The 19,052-nt window shown below is 34.2% G+C and overlaps 1 protein-coding gene across 3 annotated transcripts in view; it reads right to left on the reverse strand.

Moving 5' to 3' along the window:
- Nucleotides 1-19,052, reverse strand: part of LOC136350421 (uncharacterized) — a 36,641-nt gene that overhangs the window by 10,164 nt on the left and 7,425 nt on the right. The window contains exon 2 of one of the 3 annotated variants that reach the window (XM_066302079.1): nt 18,737-18,891. The exons of 1 other annotated variant lie outside the window; for it this stretch is intronic. Coding sequence is in view for 1 of the 2 variants with exons in the window: in XM_066302078.1 (XP_066158175.1) it covers nt 1,778-1,799 (22 nt within the window). In the remaining variant the exon portion in view is untranslated. Of the gene's footprint in view, nt 1-1,777; nt 1,808-18,736; nt 18,892-19,052 lie in introns of those variants that run through there. One more of the 3 variants, XM_066302078.1, reaches the window with a different exon arrangement.

The raw sequence follows: 19,052 nt of genomic DNA on the forward strand, positions 1-19,052 counted from the left end.
AGATAGCTGACTTATCAAAGAATATTTTAATGGCCATAACTCATGGAGTTTCTGACAAATATAGCAAGAATAAGATGTAGCTGAAAAAATAATTTTATGACAATTTTAAAAATAGAAATATTCTCTATCATGTCTAAACGGAATTCAAAGGTTTAACAAGTTTATCTCCAAAAGTAAGGACCTACCAGAAAACTGGCAACACTGCTACGAAGTTCTCAAAAAAGTGTATTAATAATGAAAACTTTCATTTCTCTAACTGTAACCGTATAACAGTAATTTGCAAAAACAAAACCGCTAAATTCGTTTTTTCCGCATATCTTCGTAACCATTCGAAATTTACTCGGTATAAAAACAGATTATTAATTTCCTTTAAATTGCGCAACTTTTTCGTAATTTAAGTGATTTTGTATTTATTACCGTTCCCGAGATCCCCATGCTGTCCATCTTTATCTGGGACGCAGTGTACATTCGAAATTATCGACTCTTCGATAAAGCATATTTTCTCAAATCGGTACCATTTGACGTGTAATATCTCCAATTATCGGTTGTTCCATTGTAATGAGTCACCCTGTGTACTACGGTTTTTACTCCAATTCATTCATATTTCAATTTGCTTTATCGAACGTAGTCTACGTCATCTTGTATGCACAAATAAAATTCGATAGCGGTGAATTTAAATTTCCGGACGACAATGCACTTCTAACCATGAGCATTTAATATGGATTTCGTATACCCTGATAATACAGGTAGGCAGTTAAGCAAATAGGAAGACTTTACGTTCAAACCTTGGAAGATTTCATTAATTTATTCCAAACATCCCACTCTAGATGTTGAAATCGATGCATGCCATTATCATCCAAGTATTAACAGGAAATAATTAGTTAAAGGCGCAAGTAAAATGTCGCAGTATTTACCAACTCACTTAGCAAATTTAAGATAACTTTTAATGTTCTTTACGTGTACTCGTCCTCTCCTTGGAGACTTTCCTTATAACGAAACGTCGCAATCTTTAGTGGGAAACTTGTTTAAAATCGAACGAGCAGATTCCTTCTAGTTAGTTAACTGACTAATTGTGTTGACGGAGGTAAAACCTCAGTTTTTAGTTAAATTTAACAAGCTCATATTTCATTAAGCGATCAGGTTAACTTATCGATAAGGATTCGCCTCTCCCAAATTACTGTTTGTTAAACCTTCCAAATTATGCGCTTAGAAAATCTGGGCAGTATTAACTCCCTTCTGGGGGTATACACGTAGCTTCGGGAAACTGACTACCTTCGAGGAACCACGGTCAAAAGAACCGCCTTTAATTATCATACCAATAAAGGCATTTTATGAATATCAATCAATGCTTAGGTGTAACGACATTGCTTTCAAAACGAGATTTTGTAACTCTCGCCTGCAATGAGTGTGCAGTCATATGAGTTTTCAATACCAGATCTTCTAGGATTATCTCTTTGGGCTGAGTTATTAGTAACAATAACGATAATAAGTAGCGCAATTTATTGCGATTCAATGCACCTAGTTTATAAAGCAAAATTGACTTACTGCGCCTGTCCACCTTAATGGCGTTATAAATTAATATAATTACGTTGGCTCCCTTGTTGTCAGTTACTGGAATGCCTTACTTTTTTATTAGCGTCTCTTCGCTCCGATTGAACATTAATCAAGAGGACACTGCATAAAGTAATTTACGCAGGGATTTAAAAGATAATATTAATATACGGTCATAATCTCAGCATGCACTAGTTGGGAAAGCTAAGTGAGACAAGAGGAATACCTGAAATTTTGGCATCCTGCATAAAAGCACCTGAGAATGATAAAATGTAACAATTTCTGTAGTTACCTTTTATTTATTCGCATGCTTACTTAAAAGGTGGTTCTGCAGTTATTCCCAGTTAAGCACAGACAACTGAACTTATGAGTTCGTTCTTGTCTGAAAATTGTAAACAAAAATGTAACGGTAAACAAGAACTCATCTCCTAAAACAAACTCCTTTTTTACGCATCTGCTAGTGTTTGTACTCTGATTATGTACCTGGCGTTACGAAATAGCGTCGCACGTCCATAGTGTTAAGTGTCCTTAAAGATAAAGTTTGATGACCACTGGCGGCAGGTACATCGTTTACCAAAAATCGCCTTTCGTTAGCGACCTTGTTCAAAGTCACCGAAAATGGGTTAAAACCATTTTTTTATTAAAACATTAAAATATTCAAGGGAACGAAATACACATAAATATTATGTAACAGATGTACAAAAATAAACTGAGCACCAAAGTTAGCCGCATTAGAAAACATACGCAGTTGCATCCAATTGGTTCTCGATTCTGAGCATGTGCGGCCTAGTCATTGTTCTTATATCGGGTGTCTCAAATGCCATGTCATATCTTCTAAATGGTGAAAACTGCGAGGTCGCTTAAATTAGGGAAAATATATTGAACTTGGTGCTTCAGTAATATTCGAAAACCGTGTTGCCATTTTTTTTAATTTTCTGAGTTATTGGGAAAAATCTGAAAAATGACAAAATTTAATTTTGAAAATAAATTGAAATCTAAATATAAAATTTTTTTTTCATATTTTTGCACTTTTTCAGACACTGGACCTGTACGATTTGCTAAATTTATAGTTGGCCTAGTTTTCAACATAATGATCCCCAACTTTGATTTTTTTTAATGCAGATAAATCTTGGAAACGCTCATTAAGGGTAGTTCAACGATATATCGATGTTTTGGTTTAAACGAGACCATTATGAGGCTTTTTTAAATGTGAACGGAATTTTGTTACAAATTTTAAATCTTAAAATAAAAATGCATTCTTAAAATATTAATGTTCGAAATGACTAAATGTCATTTCAAAATAAGCGTTGCCCACGATCTGTTATTCAGTGTGTAAAAAAATGTGATGTGCTTAAGCGATGGATGTTTCCAGGCAAAATTTACGAGTATCAATGTTGTTCTATTTTTAATTGCAACAAAATTCTATTGAAACTATAGAAATGATTAATTCGCCTTGGAAAGATAATCCTGTTAGTTTTTCAACTGTTAGGAGGTGATTTAAGAAATTTTTGAGGGATATTTTTGTCTTGGATACGATCCATGTTCGCATGTAGAAAAAGTTTTGTAGACTAACAAGTTCAAACTTTACTGGACGAAAATCCATGTCCTACTGAAAAAAGGTTGCTGAACAGTTAGGAATTACTTAACAAGCAATTTTAGTTCGATTGCGCATAATGGGAAAGATTTAAAAGGAAACAAAATGGGCTCCTCACGAGCTAACCGAAGATGACAAAAAATCGATCGGTTGACATCTGCATGAACTTGCTTTTTCGATATGAAAGAAAGAATTTTCTGTAAAATAATATTACGAGAGATGAAAAGTAGATAATGTATGACCATCATAAGCAGAGAAAAGCATTGGTTGATCCAGGCCAGCCATCCACATCTGTTGCAAAACGAATATTTACGCCAAGAAAGTTTTACTATGTACCTGGTGAGATTGAAAGGGAATCGTTAACTACAAGCTTCTGGAGCCTAATGAAACTTTTACAGTTGAGCGGTATGAGGTCCCAATTCAAAACTAAAAATTTCTCCACCATGTTCCGTATTGTCCAGACTTGACCGCTTGCCACTCTCATTTACTCAGCAGTCTCATGTAGCTGATCAGCGGCTTTCTAAAGTTGACGATGTTCGAAAGTGGCTCGATAACTATTTTGCTTCGAAACCGCTAAGTTTCTATCGCGACGACATCCTTCATCTATCCCATAAAGAGCAAAAGATCACGGATAGTAATGGAAGTTATTTTGATTATTGACACTTTTAATTAGTATAATTTTTATTTCTTCAAGAAATACTCAGTTTCTATTTCTAGGGCTATTAAATATACTCGGTTAATCGAAAACGTTCTGCTAAATTCGAAATTAAAATCGAGCAGTAAAGCGAATGTGAGTTTGAATGTCATCTCTCACTCTCACGTGTTTTATTGCTTTCGTATTATTAACTTTACATTTCCTTCATATGACACAAACAGAGACACAGTTATCATCAAGATAATTGAAGCTCTTCACTTAAACGAGCACCTACTGAGCGAAATTGTTAGATAGATTAGCATGTAGGTATACATTTGTGGAATGCAATCTGACTGTAGCAACTCGGTCAAGTAAATGAAACGTTAAATGGTCTATTAAGATTTATGTATTTGCAGGTGTACATAGCCCACAATGCAATCTAAGTCAAAGACCGAAACAACGTTATTTTCCTACTTAATCTCGAAGTTAAAGACCCTGTCATTTATAACTATTAACATTCTGGGTGGTTACTCACTTGACAGACCTTGAGCGAAGTAAATATTTTGGGACTTTTTGGTGTTTTTGGGTTAATAAAGGCCATAACAGTAAGTTTTTTCGATAAAAGTTGATTTACTTTCCTAAGATAAAAATAGGAGATGTATCACTCGTTTTAGAGATATTTAGATTTTAAATATATTGTTACATTAAAAAAAGTTAAGTTAACGTGCATTATCTCTAATTCATCAAATTAAAACAGTATCAGTGGTAAAGTAATCGTGTTTTTTTATAATAAGGTTTATAACGAGATATATGCTGACATTGTTTTTATGTATGGTTTTACTAACCGTAATGAGCTAGAAGCAGTTAGGCCGTATCAATGTTGATTTTTAAAACAACTTCCTATTCGTAGAACATTTGTGAGAGTCTACCAAACTTTGAGGAAAACTTTCCTCGTTTCCTTCTAGCATCGGCGAAGGTCAGACCTCACACCTCTGGATTTTTTCGTTTGGGTTGACCTAAAACTTTAAGTGTATTCACAACCTATCAATTCTAGAAACGTATTGATAAGGCACATACGGGAAGCGTGCGAATATATGAGCGAAAACCCGCGGGGAGGCAAAGTATTCAAAAGGAGGGGGGTATTTTGAATCGTCTTCACACGAAGCATATCAATTAAGTAAATTCAATTTATGTTATTTACGTTCAATATGTATTTCGTAACATTTTTGGTAATCAAAAAATTATGTGCAAAACAAGAATATTTAATGTAATTTGTGAACATTTCTAAAACAATTGAAAATCGGATCATTAATTATATGATATTTTTTACTAAAAATGAGTTATATAATCATCCTTTAAAATATTTTCCCCTCGGCATAGAATGCCCTGCATATTAATATTCTGTGCCTTTAGTCCATAAAGTAGCGAACCTTGAACAACGTTAACATTTTGCATGTTTTTGGTTGAATAGGGACCATATTAGTAAATTTTTTCCAAACAACTCAATATGTTCTTCCAAGGAAAAACATCAGTTGTATATTCCGAAACTTCAAGACACATTACCGACATGTTAACAAAAATCCATACAGTTATGAGACCTATTGCCAATTTCCAAAAATATCGTTATTGATGTAACAAATTAACTTATCTAGACACCTATTGAAACAAACCACTTAAAATAAATAAATATTACTCAAATGTATATGAGCGTGTCCACTATTGCTATAAAAATTCAAGGGGCAAGAATTTTTTTCTGTAAATGCGACATTTTTTTACTTTTCTCTCTCGTACCAGTTAATTGCCAATAACGTTGGAATGCCCTATAACAGCAAATCAGCAATAGCAAATAACCGTTGTATAACGAACCTTCATACCGTTACGTAATGTTGTTACGCACAGCTTAGTGGTCGACAAATCCATTCATCTCGATGACAACTATATGCGTTTTGTATGTTGCTCAGAATTTTAAAATAGAAACAGAACAATTTTTATCTCTGGAGATTAGTAAAGTGAGGGCCAGTAAATTTACATTAAAGAAGCAGTAGCTCGTAGAAAAAGCTCTAACACAACAAGAAAGTAAGACATGTTAATTTGTTCTGACCTCACCTGCAGCTCACTCGTAAACTTTCGTTTTGTCCATAACATGCTTCTTTCTATCCTCATAATTTAATCAAATATTTTCTGTCGTTTGCACAAAATAAAAGATTAGTTTTCCGCACAATTAGCGTGAAATTCCTCTTTGAAGAATTTCTTGAAGCATTCCAAGAAAGAGCCTATCTAATCAGACATGGTGGGTTAATTGCCTAGAATTTACACACGCAGGTTCCATTATTTTTTTTTTAGTGTGTGTTATTTTCTTGAAAATCTAACTTTCAACGTATCTTCCCTCGAACGTAGATCAGCTTCCAGAAATAATTTGAGCCGGATGAACATGAAACTGATTGGTGGATGTATCAGGAAGACCTTCTTCAAACGTGGTGGTGATGGACAAGCTCTAGATGTAGTGCCATTTCACTGAAACTTTTCAACAATTTCTCAATTTCTGGAATTGAATGTCGGATTCGTTATCCTGAACGCGTTCCTTCTCAGTTAGAAATTCAAAGCCATTTAAAAAACAGTTTTCTGGATAGGATTGATTCCTATCAGCAGATTGAAAATCGCCTGATACGGATCATCCCAATCAATATATTCCTTTCCGAAATGCCTTCAGTGAGTAAAGGGGTCGTGGATGGATCGCCAGAATTGGTTTTCTTGAGGTTCCTGATCTCTCAAGAAGAATCTTCATCTGAACCTTTTGCCGGTCAGGGCGCTCTAATTTTATCTTTTCTAGTAAAGCAGCTTCCATTATAAGTATTCTCCCCACAAGACTGAAAAGTGGAGAATATTTTTTTAAAGGGTAACGCTGCACGTATTGAACGATGGAGACAGTAATTCGGCATTCATTTCGAAGCAATGCTCGATGGGGTCCACTTCTAGGATGCAGTGAGTCTTCTTAAAGTTGTGAATAGTTTGATAATACTTGTCAAATTAAAGTGTACGGTACCCATTGATCGAAGAGTTCTTGCTAGAAGTGCACCCAGAGAGGAAGCTTCTAAAGATACTAACTTCGAAAATTGTCGGTAACGTGGGATTACAGCAAAACCCATTCCTGTAGTAAAGCCAGTGGAGCGCAAAATCAAATGGGCATCTAATGGTCCAGAGCACACATAAAAGTAATTTTGTAGCCTAGAAAAATACCGTTCGAACATATATTCTTGAATTTTTTCGAGTAATTACTGAAGAAGTTATGGTTTAATATTACGCTAAACACGTTCTTTTCACTATACCTACACCACAAATAACGGGTGCACGTGATAGAGTTCTTTTATGCATACATAAATTTAAGCAGTAGGAATTTGAGATTATCAGAAAATTTGTATTGCAGAAGTTTCTAAGCTTTAAAAGAAATGATTTTCAATACAACAAGGCAGAGAAAAGTGCCTAATGGGCGATATTTACATATAAGAAAGTCAATTTAGTGAAAACGCATTGTCAATAATAATTATTTAATAGCACGTCTATTTATAACTCGCTTCAATAACCTTCCTGAAAAACTTTCACAGAACACCATGAATTTACAATTTGCGTTTGGTATATCATTTATCCGTGGCGTAAATCGAAAAGCCGGCCTTTATGTTTAACACGAAGGACACACGATGGTTCACTGGCCGTAAGATGCACGCTGATTCCAGATTTTTGATAAATTTTTACCAGCAAAATAGTGCAAAATTTCAAGTCGAAGTGCGATGGTATCTGGGGTGATTTCCATGAAGTCATGACGCAGAGCGTGTTGGCCCAGCCACAAATTAGTGCATGTAATAATGAGGTGTCGTGTGTTATATCGTCAATCCACGAGAATGTTTAAGTTACAGTGGTCGCCATAAAATTAAGAACGGCATAGAAAATAGAAAACATAATTGCTTGGAAGTAAACTTAAAAAAAACAAGATTTTTTGCACGATTTTTATACATATATATATATATATATATATATATATAGGGTGTCCCACAAGTGTTTCATTATATTTCAGTGGGTAATAGTACATTGAAAAATAATATGACTCCCTATATAAACCATATTCCAATAATTCTTCATTAAGAAGATACAGGGTGTTAAACTTAAAACACACCTGGAATATTTCAACGTATCAGAGTATCAATGAACAGGTGAGCTCAATTATGTATTGAACAAAATGGCCACCAATTTGAACAATTTCTATAATGTAATAGCAAATAAATAATATTTAAAACAAACTTAATATTATTAAAACCATTTAGAGAATATCGTGCATATAGACGGTATTCAATTTTTTACTGGCAAACGATACGTCGGACGAAAAAGAGTCAAGTGAGCATTTTTCTTCTAAATGAAATTAAACTTTTAAAAATAATTTTTATTTTGATAAAAAGCAGTGGCGCACCATGTTTTTCTTTAAAAATGTGCTGAGAGGTGTCCGTACGCACGTCACTGGTGAAACGAAAAATAGCCCTTTTGCATAAATAAATGCGTCTACATTAACTCTCAAAACATGCCAAATTTCACTTACATATCTCAAACGGTTTTGAATATATCAATAAAAGTTAGATTTTTTAAGTAAAGTTTAACACCCTGTATCTTCTTAATGAAGCATTATTGGAATATGGTTTATATAGGGAGTCATATTATTTTTCAATGTACTATTACCCACTGAAATATAATGAAACACTTGTGGGACACCCTGTATATATATACAGGGTGTTTCCTAACTACGTGTAAAATTTTTAAAGGCGTAATCTTCGACTGATTTTGAGTCAAAAATGTCTAATAAACATATGTCCGCAAATGCCTTGTTTCCAAGATACAGGGTGTTGACTGAAAGACGTTGAAAAAGGTTTTAAAGGTTTCTAAAGGTTTGGTGGTATTTACTAACTTGTTTATTGTTAGTTTTTTTTGCTACTTCCACTACTATAAACAAGATAGTCAGTGTTATTTTGGCGTTTTACTCTCTAAAGTGAAAGAATTTAGTTCTGTGTTCCAAAAATCAGATTATACCTCAGTTTTGAAAATTTTTCAAATGCCTAATTACACTAATCAAGAAATGGCCAATATGGTTTTTGTTTACGGCCTTGCTGATGGTAAGTGTTTGGCAGCGAGGCGCATTTACATGGAAAGGTTTCCAAACCACCAAGCTCCCAACCATCAAACCTTTAAAAACCTCTTTCAACGTCTTTGTGGCATTTCAACACCCTGCATCTTGGAAACAAGGCATTTGCGGATATATGTTTATTAGACATTTTTGACTCAAAATCAGTAGAGGATTACGCCTTTCAATTTTTACACGTAGTTAGAAAACACCCTGTATATCGTCATAAGAGAAGTTAATAATGCATATTTTAAGAAATTTGTAACAATCGAAACTGGAAAAAAAAATTTCCAATAAAATTTAACATTACTAGTAACGAGTCGAATAACCTTTATTCTTCTGTACTTCCACACAACGGTTTGGCGTAGACTTAATTAGTACCCGACAACGTTCCTTAGATACAGAGTACCACACTAGCCCGACAACATCGAATAAATCTGGGATATTTTTAATGTTTTGTCGTCTCGAAACCTTCTTTACATCGTTCCACAAATTTTCAATCGGATTAAGATTCGGACTACAGGAAGGCCATTTTAAAAGAGACGCAGAATTCTGGTCGAGCCAACACGAAAACTAGCTGCCGTATGCTTTAGGTCGTTGTCTTGTTGAAATTTTCAAATTACAGGCAAGTTCTCTTCGGCATTCGGTAGCATCACAGCTTCAATAATATTGTTATATCGGACCTAATTTGTAATCCCCGTAATTATGTGAATAGGGCCTACTGCGGACCAGGAAAAACAACCCAATGGATTCATCTCCATGTTTCACTGTGATTACTTAGGATTGTACTCCTGGCTTGGGGGATAACGCAGATACTGCCTCCCATTTTATACCATTCGATTAACTCTTGTTCAATCAAAAAACGTATTTCCGCTGAGGTAAAGCCCATGCTTTATGGTCTTTAACAAACTACATTCTAGCTGTGCGATTTTTTTTCATTATCGATTTTTTACGCGCAACTGGTTCATGTGAATTGACTTGATGCAGACGACGGCGAATCGTTCGAACAGATAACACTGAATTTTTATTTTAACATTTTTTCAAGTAGTCTTTATCTGAGTATCAACCGCCGTCATCACGGGATTTCAGCGAGAAAATCTCAAAATTTGTCTATCTGTTCCAGGATCCGACTTTCGAGATTTCTTTTTGCGTAGAAGGTTTTACATAGTTCCATATGTGTTAAAATACTCAATCCAATGAAAAACTATTATTTTAGAGAATTTTATCCTTGTTACTACGTTCCCATAAGGCATCTCAGAAGACCCCTAATTAATAATTAATTATCTAAGTTGTGATGTGCAATTCTTGACCTTTTCAATGTTCTCTACATTTAATTAGTTCTCAAAGTCAAAATATTATAAAAACTCTCCCAAATTATTATCAATAGATGTGCTAAATTGACAAATCAACGGTGTCCTTACAGACATTACAGACATTTAATGTTCGCTCTTTATCAGTACCTAAAACGCACTGATTGACTTAACATTTATTTTTCTAAAACACGGAAATTCAATAACTTCTCTTGAAATTTAAGCTTCCGGGTCCCCACAGATAGTTCAAAAACATAGATTTTTAAAATGTTCCAATTTCGATAAAATAAGTAGCCGCTCCTAGTACTAGCCGCCAGCCTATGTTAACCACATGTTTTAACTTTCAGTTTCAACCAAACAGAAGGCATATGAGAAAAAATAACAATAAAATCATATTTATGAAAGATTGCGGTCGATGGCTACATCTATTCGCAAATTCACGAAAAATTTTAGCCGGATGTGATAAATTACTGAAGACCTCTTCGTGTGTGTTTACTGCCCACGAGGGCTTCAGCTCTGTAACACACGCAGATTTTACTTCCCTGACTTTTATTAGCCGAAATTGCAAGGAAATGTGGAATGCACTAATGGGATAAAATAGTTTCGTAACATCGACAATTAGACGTGAATATAGTACGACAATAATAGTGAATAGAATTAAATTAATGAACGTTCTCATTCTCTCCGAGCTTTTAATGCTGTAGATGAAGAGTTTAGCTCAAAGACCTGTATATTAAAGTGATAATTTTTACACAATAAATCATTATTGTTGGCTGAGAACGTAACGTAATGGTTTCGTAACGAGACCATCTCAGTCTGGATTTTCCCAGGCCGGCATTTCATTAAGTTATATCACTTACGGCAGGTATCTATTAAATTGTATGTAATATCGGGGTATTCCTCAACCCCGCCCCCCTCCGGCAAGTCTTCTTTGAGGAAATCGAAACTAAAAAATTATTTGATTGAGATCCTCAAACGTGTTCCAGTGAGGATTATTTTTTATTAGAAAAAAGCATTTAAGCAATTCGTGAGAAATTTTTTCTCTAAAAAGGAAATTTCTACATCGATATCCAAATGGTAAAATGCGATTTTACATTTCTTTTCACTATTAATACTTTACATTTCTCGTTTGCACCTCCAAAAGATGCACGCCAAAAAGTATTAAAAAATCAAAAATCCTAAAAAAGACTCAAATTATGAGTAAAATATATATATATATAAACTTATAGGTATATCACATGCCTCAATTTCTGCGAGGCAGGGTCTCAAAATTTAAAATGTTTTCATAGCATTTTCCATACAGCTTCTACAGGTTTTCAGACATTATGCACTGATATTTTTCCCGTAAATGTATCTATGACGGTTAATGCATTTTAACATGCTGCAATGTTTTTAAAAATCTACAGGGTGATATTTTTCCGAAAATCAAAAGCTCTAACACTATCCAGAACCTTTTTATAGTGCGCCACTGACAATTTTCAAAACCTTGGATAGTTTTTTTTTTATTTTCGAATAATTTGCAAAAGTGCAAATTCTCAAGTGAATTTTCAGATTCATAATAAATTGTAAAAAGAGTATGTCAAATAACGGATGATCATAAAAAAACAAGCGTAGGAGGTGAACCGTAAACGTAGGTAGTTTTTTGTCGCCATTTACTATTTACCATTAAACACCTGACCAACATCAGGTAACAGATGCACTTATCCCAAAAGTACCTCTGATATTTCAACACGTACTAGAGGTCGTTTTAATGATTATACTTCAATAGAAAACACTATTTCACGTGAGAGGATTACATGTACCTCTCAGTAACGAACCACGTCTGTTACTCTTGTAAAAAGAAATTAAAAACGGCGATTGACATAAAAAAAACGCAAAAGCTATTAAAATATCTAAATTCAATGAAGAATCCAAAATTTAAAAAGTAAGCGCTCAGTGTTAAAATGCAGAGTCAAACCTTATTTTTTACCAGAAAAAATATCGCTGCAGATTTTTAAATCATTTTAACATACACCTGTGGACCGTTGTTAATAACGTGCAGTAAAAACTTGAGTGAATAAAAAAAACCATAAAAACGATATGTTTACGTCACGTGTCAATATCATGTTTTTTTAGCAAATGCCAGGATCCTATTAATATAAACTACCATATCCTGTACAGGGTTCGAAAACTGGTCATTGTAAAAAAAACAAAACAAACAATAAAAAAAACGTTAAACAACCTGATCGTTTAGAGACGCACTGATGTATTTGTTACCTGAGCAGTATAAAATAGTTTATAGTTTTTTTTTCTATTTACTCAAAAAGTATCCCTCCTTAATAACTATGGTATATATCGTATTTGTTCATTTTTTTCTATCAATTTAATGGCCCAAAATTTTATTTTAGGTGCCTTTTGAAACAAATTACTTTTATGAATTAAAAAATTCTAAATTTCAAAAAAATGTTTAAACACTTTTTCAAATATTTTTCTTCATTGTTTAATTGTATATAAAAATGTGTTAATTTTGCAGTAATTTAAAATTTATTTCGTTAATTTATATTAGATAGTTTTCTAGATAATCGAGTTTAGTAATGTTCTACAAAAGGCGTAAAAGTCAAAATAAATGAAAAACCATCGAGAGTCGGTACTATGTTATATTATGAATCTTTTGCACATTTTGGACAAAAAAACTATTTCCCGTAAAAAAACTGCCATGTTCTATTTAAAAATATGAAGTAAGTTTCAGTTTTCGGTTTAACCGTAAATCACACAAGGTTAAAAATAGTTTTACAATAACAGAATTTTTCCACATAAAATATATAAATTTCAAAAACACATAAAACGTTTAATTTTCTAGATACGGGCTGTGTCAGCTCCCAAAGGCAAACCCTACATTCAAGGGGTCCTAACAGCTAATCGCCTTATCTCTTGGCAAATTCCTAGTTAGGTCAGCTATCAAGTAATCTCTTTTAGCATAAGAGTTAGAGCAAAAAGTTACATATGGGAAGATGTAGCTAACTTGTTGAAAGCAGTGCTGTTTTTGGCTTTCACGTCTTCTTCGCGTTTCCTGATCCTTCATAACTCACAACTGTTAGTAACTCATAGTGAGAGGTTGGTGCGGTTGAAACAATTTCCAATCTATCAGAAGGGAAGACCATGTATGCATGAGCCAATAATTCGACACATGTGAAATTCGCTTAATTACCGACAATTTCCGCATTGGTGAACTTTAGATGTACACAAGAAATCGAATAAAGTCCATACGAAGTCGAGAGAAATACCTGATAATTTAACATTAATTACAACTTGATAACAACAAAAAAAACTGCTCGAAAGTATCATTTATGAGATTTCCCTTTGATCCATGGGATGTAATGAAATTTTAATCATTAATGACTTTTCAAAACCGCAAATTTTGTATAAGAGTTCCACACCTAACACCCATTACTATACATTATATTTGTCTTACTGTTTCTGAGACACACTGTATACAGTGCATGTCTAAGAATTTCTTTTTGCTAATTTTCAAACAAAGTGAAATATCGTTTTCCTATACAGGGTAACTTTTTTAATTTACAATTTTTTATGTTGGCACTTAGATGCCAACAAAAATGTATTAGATACTCTGTGGGTTTCATTTCAAATAATTAGTAAGCGAAATATTGACCTAGATTTTCATTTCCACGACTCCAAATATGAACATTATCTCATACAAAGCAAAGATGGTATGTGTAAAAAAAAAGTACTTGAAAATGATAATTTTTCAAAAAAAACTCTTTATCTATTGAACCATAGAAGATAGGCATACTCAACTATGCAAAAAAATTATAATTACGACTAGAATACGATAGGATGCTTAAATACAAGGTGTGCTATTTAAAAAACATAACTTTTCAAAACAACACTTTTTTGAGCGATCTTCTAGGTCTCTAAATATTTTCAAAATATATATATTTCGTAGCTATATCACAAACCATATTCAGTTTGAAAATAAACTTTAAGTGGAGTTCATTAAGTTACTTTATAATTTTGTTGGCTCACCCTGTACAAACAAGGTTGGCCAAATTAAATCTAAAATTCTTTGTTTCTTGAAAGCTGATTTCATCTTCTTATAAATATGATTGAGTCACAACCTCCTGAAGGCATTCTCATGGGAACGTTATTCACGAAATTTCCTGTATACAAATATTTAGGTAGGCATGTCTGAGTCTGCAGCTTTAGATTTGATTCACTTTTAAAGCATTACTGACTACAGAATCCACTGACCATCAATGTATTTCTGCTTGGTCATAGTCATGACCGTTCATCCACCGTTCCAGCTGCAGTTTCAAAAACTGCAAGTCAAGAAGATAGATTTTATTCGTAATGGTGCTTTGTAAGTTATTCACGTAAAAAGAAGGCTTGACGATGAGTCACACTAAAGTTTTAGACAAATTTGTATAGAGAGAAACCAAACGTGCATAAAAAGCATGGTAAAACCTTTAAAATGCCAATTTTTATTGTTATTTCTCGGAATACGTTTATCGTTTTATTGCCTTGTGTTGTGAATTCCTGTCGCCTACGATCAGCATTTTGTTGTCTTCTGATTATCAATTTTATATCCCAATTGTCAGAATGCACTATACCACCTCAGGTAAGAAATTTTAATATGTATACGTGATTGAGAACTATAAACTAATAAATCTATTATGGTAATCGTAAGTTTAATAAAGAATTCAACCTTCACAGGAGGCAAAAAATGGATACAATATATTGACCAACACACAAAAATTCGTGTAGGTTAAAGCGCATAAATAATAGTTATTTACATAACAAGTTAAGAAAATAACTCCTTACGCACGAGCGTGAAATGTTGCGTACGAGCTGCAAGCAAGAGCGGCGGTCACGCTAGTGTGTTAAGAAACTTTCTTGCGAGTTATGTACATTATTTTTCACACGACCATGGTCTATACGTATACAAAAAAAAAACCCTACAGGTATTAGGACCCGTAGGAGATATCTTACACTATTTCATAGTGTAAGTATGTAGTAGCTAAGATATTAGAAAGGACGTATTTTACCAAATTAGCTAATACAATAGCATATTACTAGCATATACATTTTTTTTATCAAGAGAAGTTCGTTGCGCTATACCTATTATTTATCTGTTTTACTAACACACGTGTGTGTTAGGAATTCTTAACATACGAGTGTGTTAGCATTTTTTTTCGCGATTGCTATCTCCATTGGTCATGCTTACTTTCATAACAGGTCGTGGGAAAACAATACTGAGGTTCTTTTTTGGTTCGGAGATCATTTCTCCCACGTAATTAAATTTTCTCAAGTCGGCTCCACTTTGACAATTTTGGTAAAAATCGTCACAGCCATCATTAAACTAGAAGGCAGCCACAATATGTGCACATATATACAAATTCGATACGAAGAGTACCTACTTATTACCTAACTGTATTTCGTAAGAATACGCTCGCATGCCTCCATTTATGCTATAATATTCAGTTAGAAGTACCCTACAATAAATCTGAAAAATCATACGGAATGTATAAGGATACAATTTAAATACGTCTAATTATGGTCTAATTGGAATGTCAATTTATGTATGCATTAGCTGACATAAATGGTATAAGCATAATGGCACTCAATGCTGAAATGTGGGTTAACAATAAAGATTACAATTTTAAAGCGAGCTAATTAATAGATGCAGCCTAGGAAAGGCAAAGCAAATATCTGTAGTATCGTGTATGTGACTGTGGTCCTGATTAGTGTTTGTTCTGAAATTAGAATAACCTGGATATGAGTCTAGGGAAGAAAATGCACATTATTTGTCGAGTTAACTGTAACTCCCTTGCATAGAGCGGTTTGAGAGCTAGTAGCACTTAGGAAATAACATTACATGCCATCAGGGGAATATAATACTACAGAAGTCTTAACAATTTGCTAAATGTGTCTTATAAGAAAGTTGACAATTTTCGGTATTATGTTTGTTACTAACATATGTTTATAGAATTTTTCCATCTCACTTAACCATATGGGTGTCTTTGAAAGTCACTGCTGACTAAGAAGCCATGGACACTTCCGGAGAATGGAAGGTACCCCGTCTGCAAACACGGAGGAGGAGGAGGACAGTTCTGTTTCCATTCTTTAAGAGCGCGAGTGCCCAATAAATTATGCACAACCTGTGTGCTCTATGTTTATCGACTAAAGTTTTAGTCTGTGTTATACCTAGGGCTTTAGTAGGCTTTAGGTGTAGAGCCATCTGTATGCTGCGGAAAGAACTTCCAACTCTTGATCGGACACTCAAGTTCAATGCGGAAAGTCAACTCAAAACGAACTCAGTACTCCATGAAAACTAAGTATAATAAAATTTCGCATTTGATTTTTATTGGTCGACTGTAGATTATCAGTAAAATTATGAATCTTTGCACAGTTTGGTACAGCTATTTAGTATAGCACAGTGGAAATGTAGACCCTAGACCTTGATGATTCTCTCTCAGAGATACTGTAACATTGCAATCCTGAAGAGTTGCTTTGACCCATCCCACGAACTGGACGCCCTGGGCCATAAAGGTGTCGCAAATATTGCCAGTTATTGCCTTGCCTTGAGGAATGCTCTTTCTGTGTCAAAGGAGAAGGCTAACGCCTCCTCTCTATCTGAACAAGCCTTCTCTATATTATTTATTACTGAAGGGAAAGCCGCTTCTGTCCACTTTCCCTTGCTGTACGCTTGGTGACTCCTTCCATTGCTGACGGATTGCCACCACACAATTCTGCCTTTCAGCATTTTTTCCAAACTTTGAAGACTTTAGCGACGCTGTAATCGCTTCTTCCCGCTTTTTCAGTGAAGATCTCCATTCTTGAGGGACGTATCCCAATGCCACGCCTGTTTAACTAAATGTTTTAGCTACGAGAGTTAGTCTTTTAGTTAGTTCTGGCAAAAACTCCTCTCTTTTACAGAAATGTAAATTTGCTTGGTAGACATTAATCCAAAATGTTAACAGCAGTTGATATAGCTATTTGAGCCTGGAGAGAGCCAGTTTCACTATATAAGTAGGTCACTATACGGTGCAATATTTATTTAGGTAAAAGTTTATCGGTTTAAACATACCACAGTGCGCATTACCCAACACGAAACTAGTGAAGCCACTCCTTGCAAATAAAAATAATAAAACGGAATTTTCAATTTCTCACGTTAGTACTGCCCTCTGAAGCAATTTAAACAAGAAAAAGGCACTTTAAGCCTGTGTTAATTGATTGTGTTTCTTAATAGTCGCAAGAATTTGATTTGAATATGTGCCGTAGTACGTACACGATTAAAAGCTTGAAAGGATTGTCTGAATTCCTTGTGTAAAGTCAAGGCTATTGAACAAGTACTAATAAGAAATATTTTCGCTTTAAAACCGTAGTTTATTAGCTATACAATCAAGCAATTTTACTGGTCCGAAATTTGTCTTTCTTTGCGTGTTGCGTAAGTGCGTAATGACGACAGTTGGTAATACAGTTATTACATCAAGGCCTGATTGGGATTAAGCCATTTTGCAACGCTCTCCATATATGTCAAAATCAATAAGAAACCATTTATTCCATCACAAACTCACTTTATCGGTAGCTCCTCCGCCACTACTTAAGGCCATCGAAATAACCGGTTCCAAAAAGTAACACCGATTCGTTTTACATCAAGATAAATAACCCAATAAATCTAGTTTTGAGCAAGCATTAATTTATTTAACTTGTGATTACGTAATAGACAAAAAAGGTACCATGGATCCAAAAGATTGTAGGGCCCGGCGCACTAAGTCACGGTAGGTACCACATTCCAATTCCAAATGCCCCAAGATATGAAAGCGAAATTTCTGCCTTTGCACAACACTTTGAAACGTGATATCTGCCTCGTGTGATATGTAGACGTTGTATTAATAACTATTCCAAATATTTATTGCATTTAGAATGAATGTGACAGGAAAATTATGCTTGATTAGTATGGACATTTCGTCAAGGTATTTTTATGGGGCAAACCACAAGTATTACAAAAAATGCAGAGACTCGATCACTGCCCTTTCGTACGCGTTAATTAGTAAACTAAACTGCTCTGGTACCATCCAGCAAGAAGAGCAAAAATGCAATATCAAAACCATCCTGACGCCTAAGGACATAACGGAGTCTGAGATGGAATCATATTAATAATAACAATTTATCTCACTATTAAGAATCATACGTCTAATGATAAGTCATTTTTTCATAATGTGATGGTTATAACGACCCTGCGTCTCAAGGATCGCTATGATAACACGGTCTTTATATAACCACGTCTTCCAAATTAAGTCCAACATATATTTGGTAGTAATAAACTGTTTAGCAGGGCAATTAAAACGGCGTCTTTGAAATGAACTTTCTCTGAACACTTCAGGTTGGAGTAAACTAAGTTCCACTGCAATTATTTACAATTTAAGCGTACAGGAGAACGACCACCAATTTGATCTGCAAGAAAAAAAAAACAAGAAAAAAGTTACTAATTTAGGAATTCGAGGCTGTAAAGGATTTTCGTTCATCTCAGTAATCTCTGCCTTCCCAACTGCATTGAAAAGTATCACTATTAGCCGTATGGAATTCTCGGGATCCCATCAGAAACAGGTTGACATATATTAAGTTTCTTCAGTAGTACATACTGGAAATAATTATCCATATTATACTAGACATACGTAAGGCTCGGTTTAATGTATCTTACAAGCATGTATAAATATATTAGCGGAAAATTAAATTCATATTTCAAGAGCTAAAAGTATAATCAAAAAATGTTTAATACCAACAGTACATTTCACGTTCTTC

This window comes from Euwallacea fornicatus, chromosome 3 (assembly GCF_040115645.1).
Source record: "Euwallacea fornicatus isolate EFF26 chromosome 3, ASM4011564v1, whole genome shotgun sequence".
NCBI classification, from domain to species: domain Eukaryota; kingdom Metazoa; phylum Arthropoda; class Insecta; order Coleoptera; family Curculionidae; genus Euwallacea; species Euwallacea fornicatus.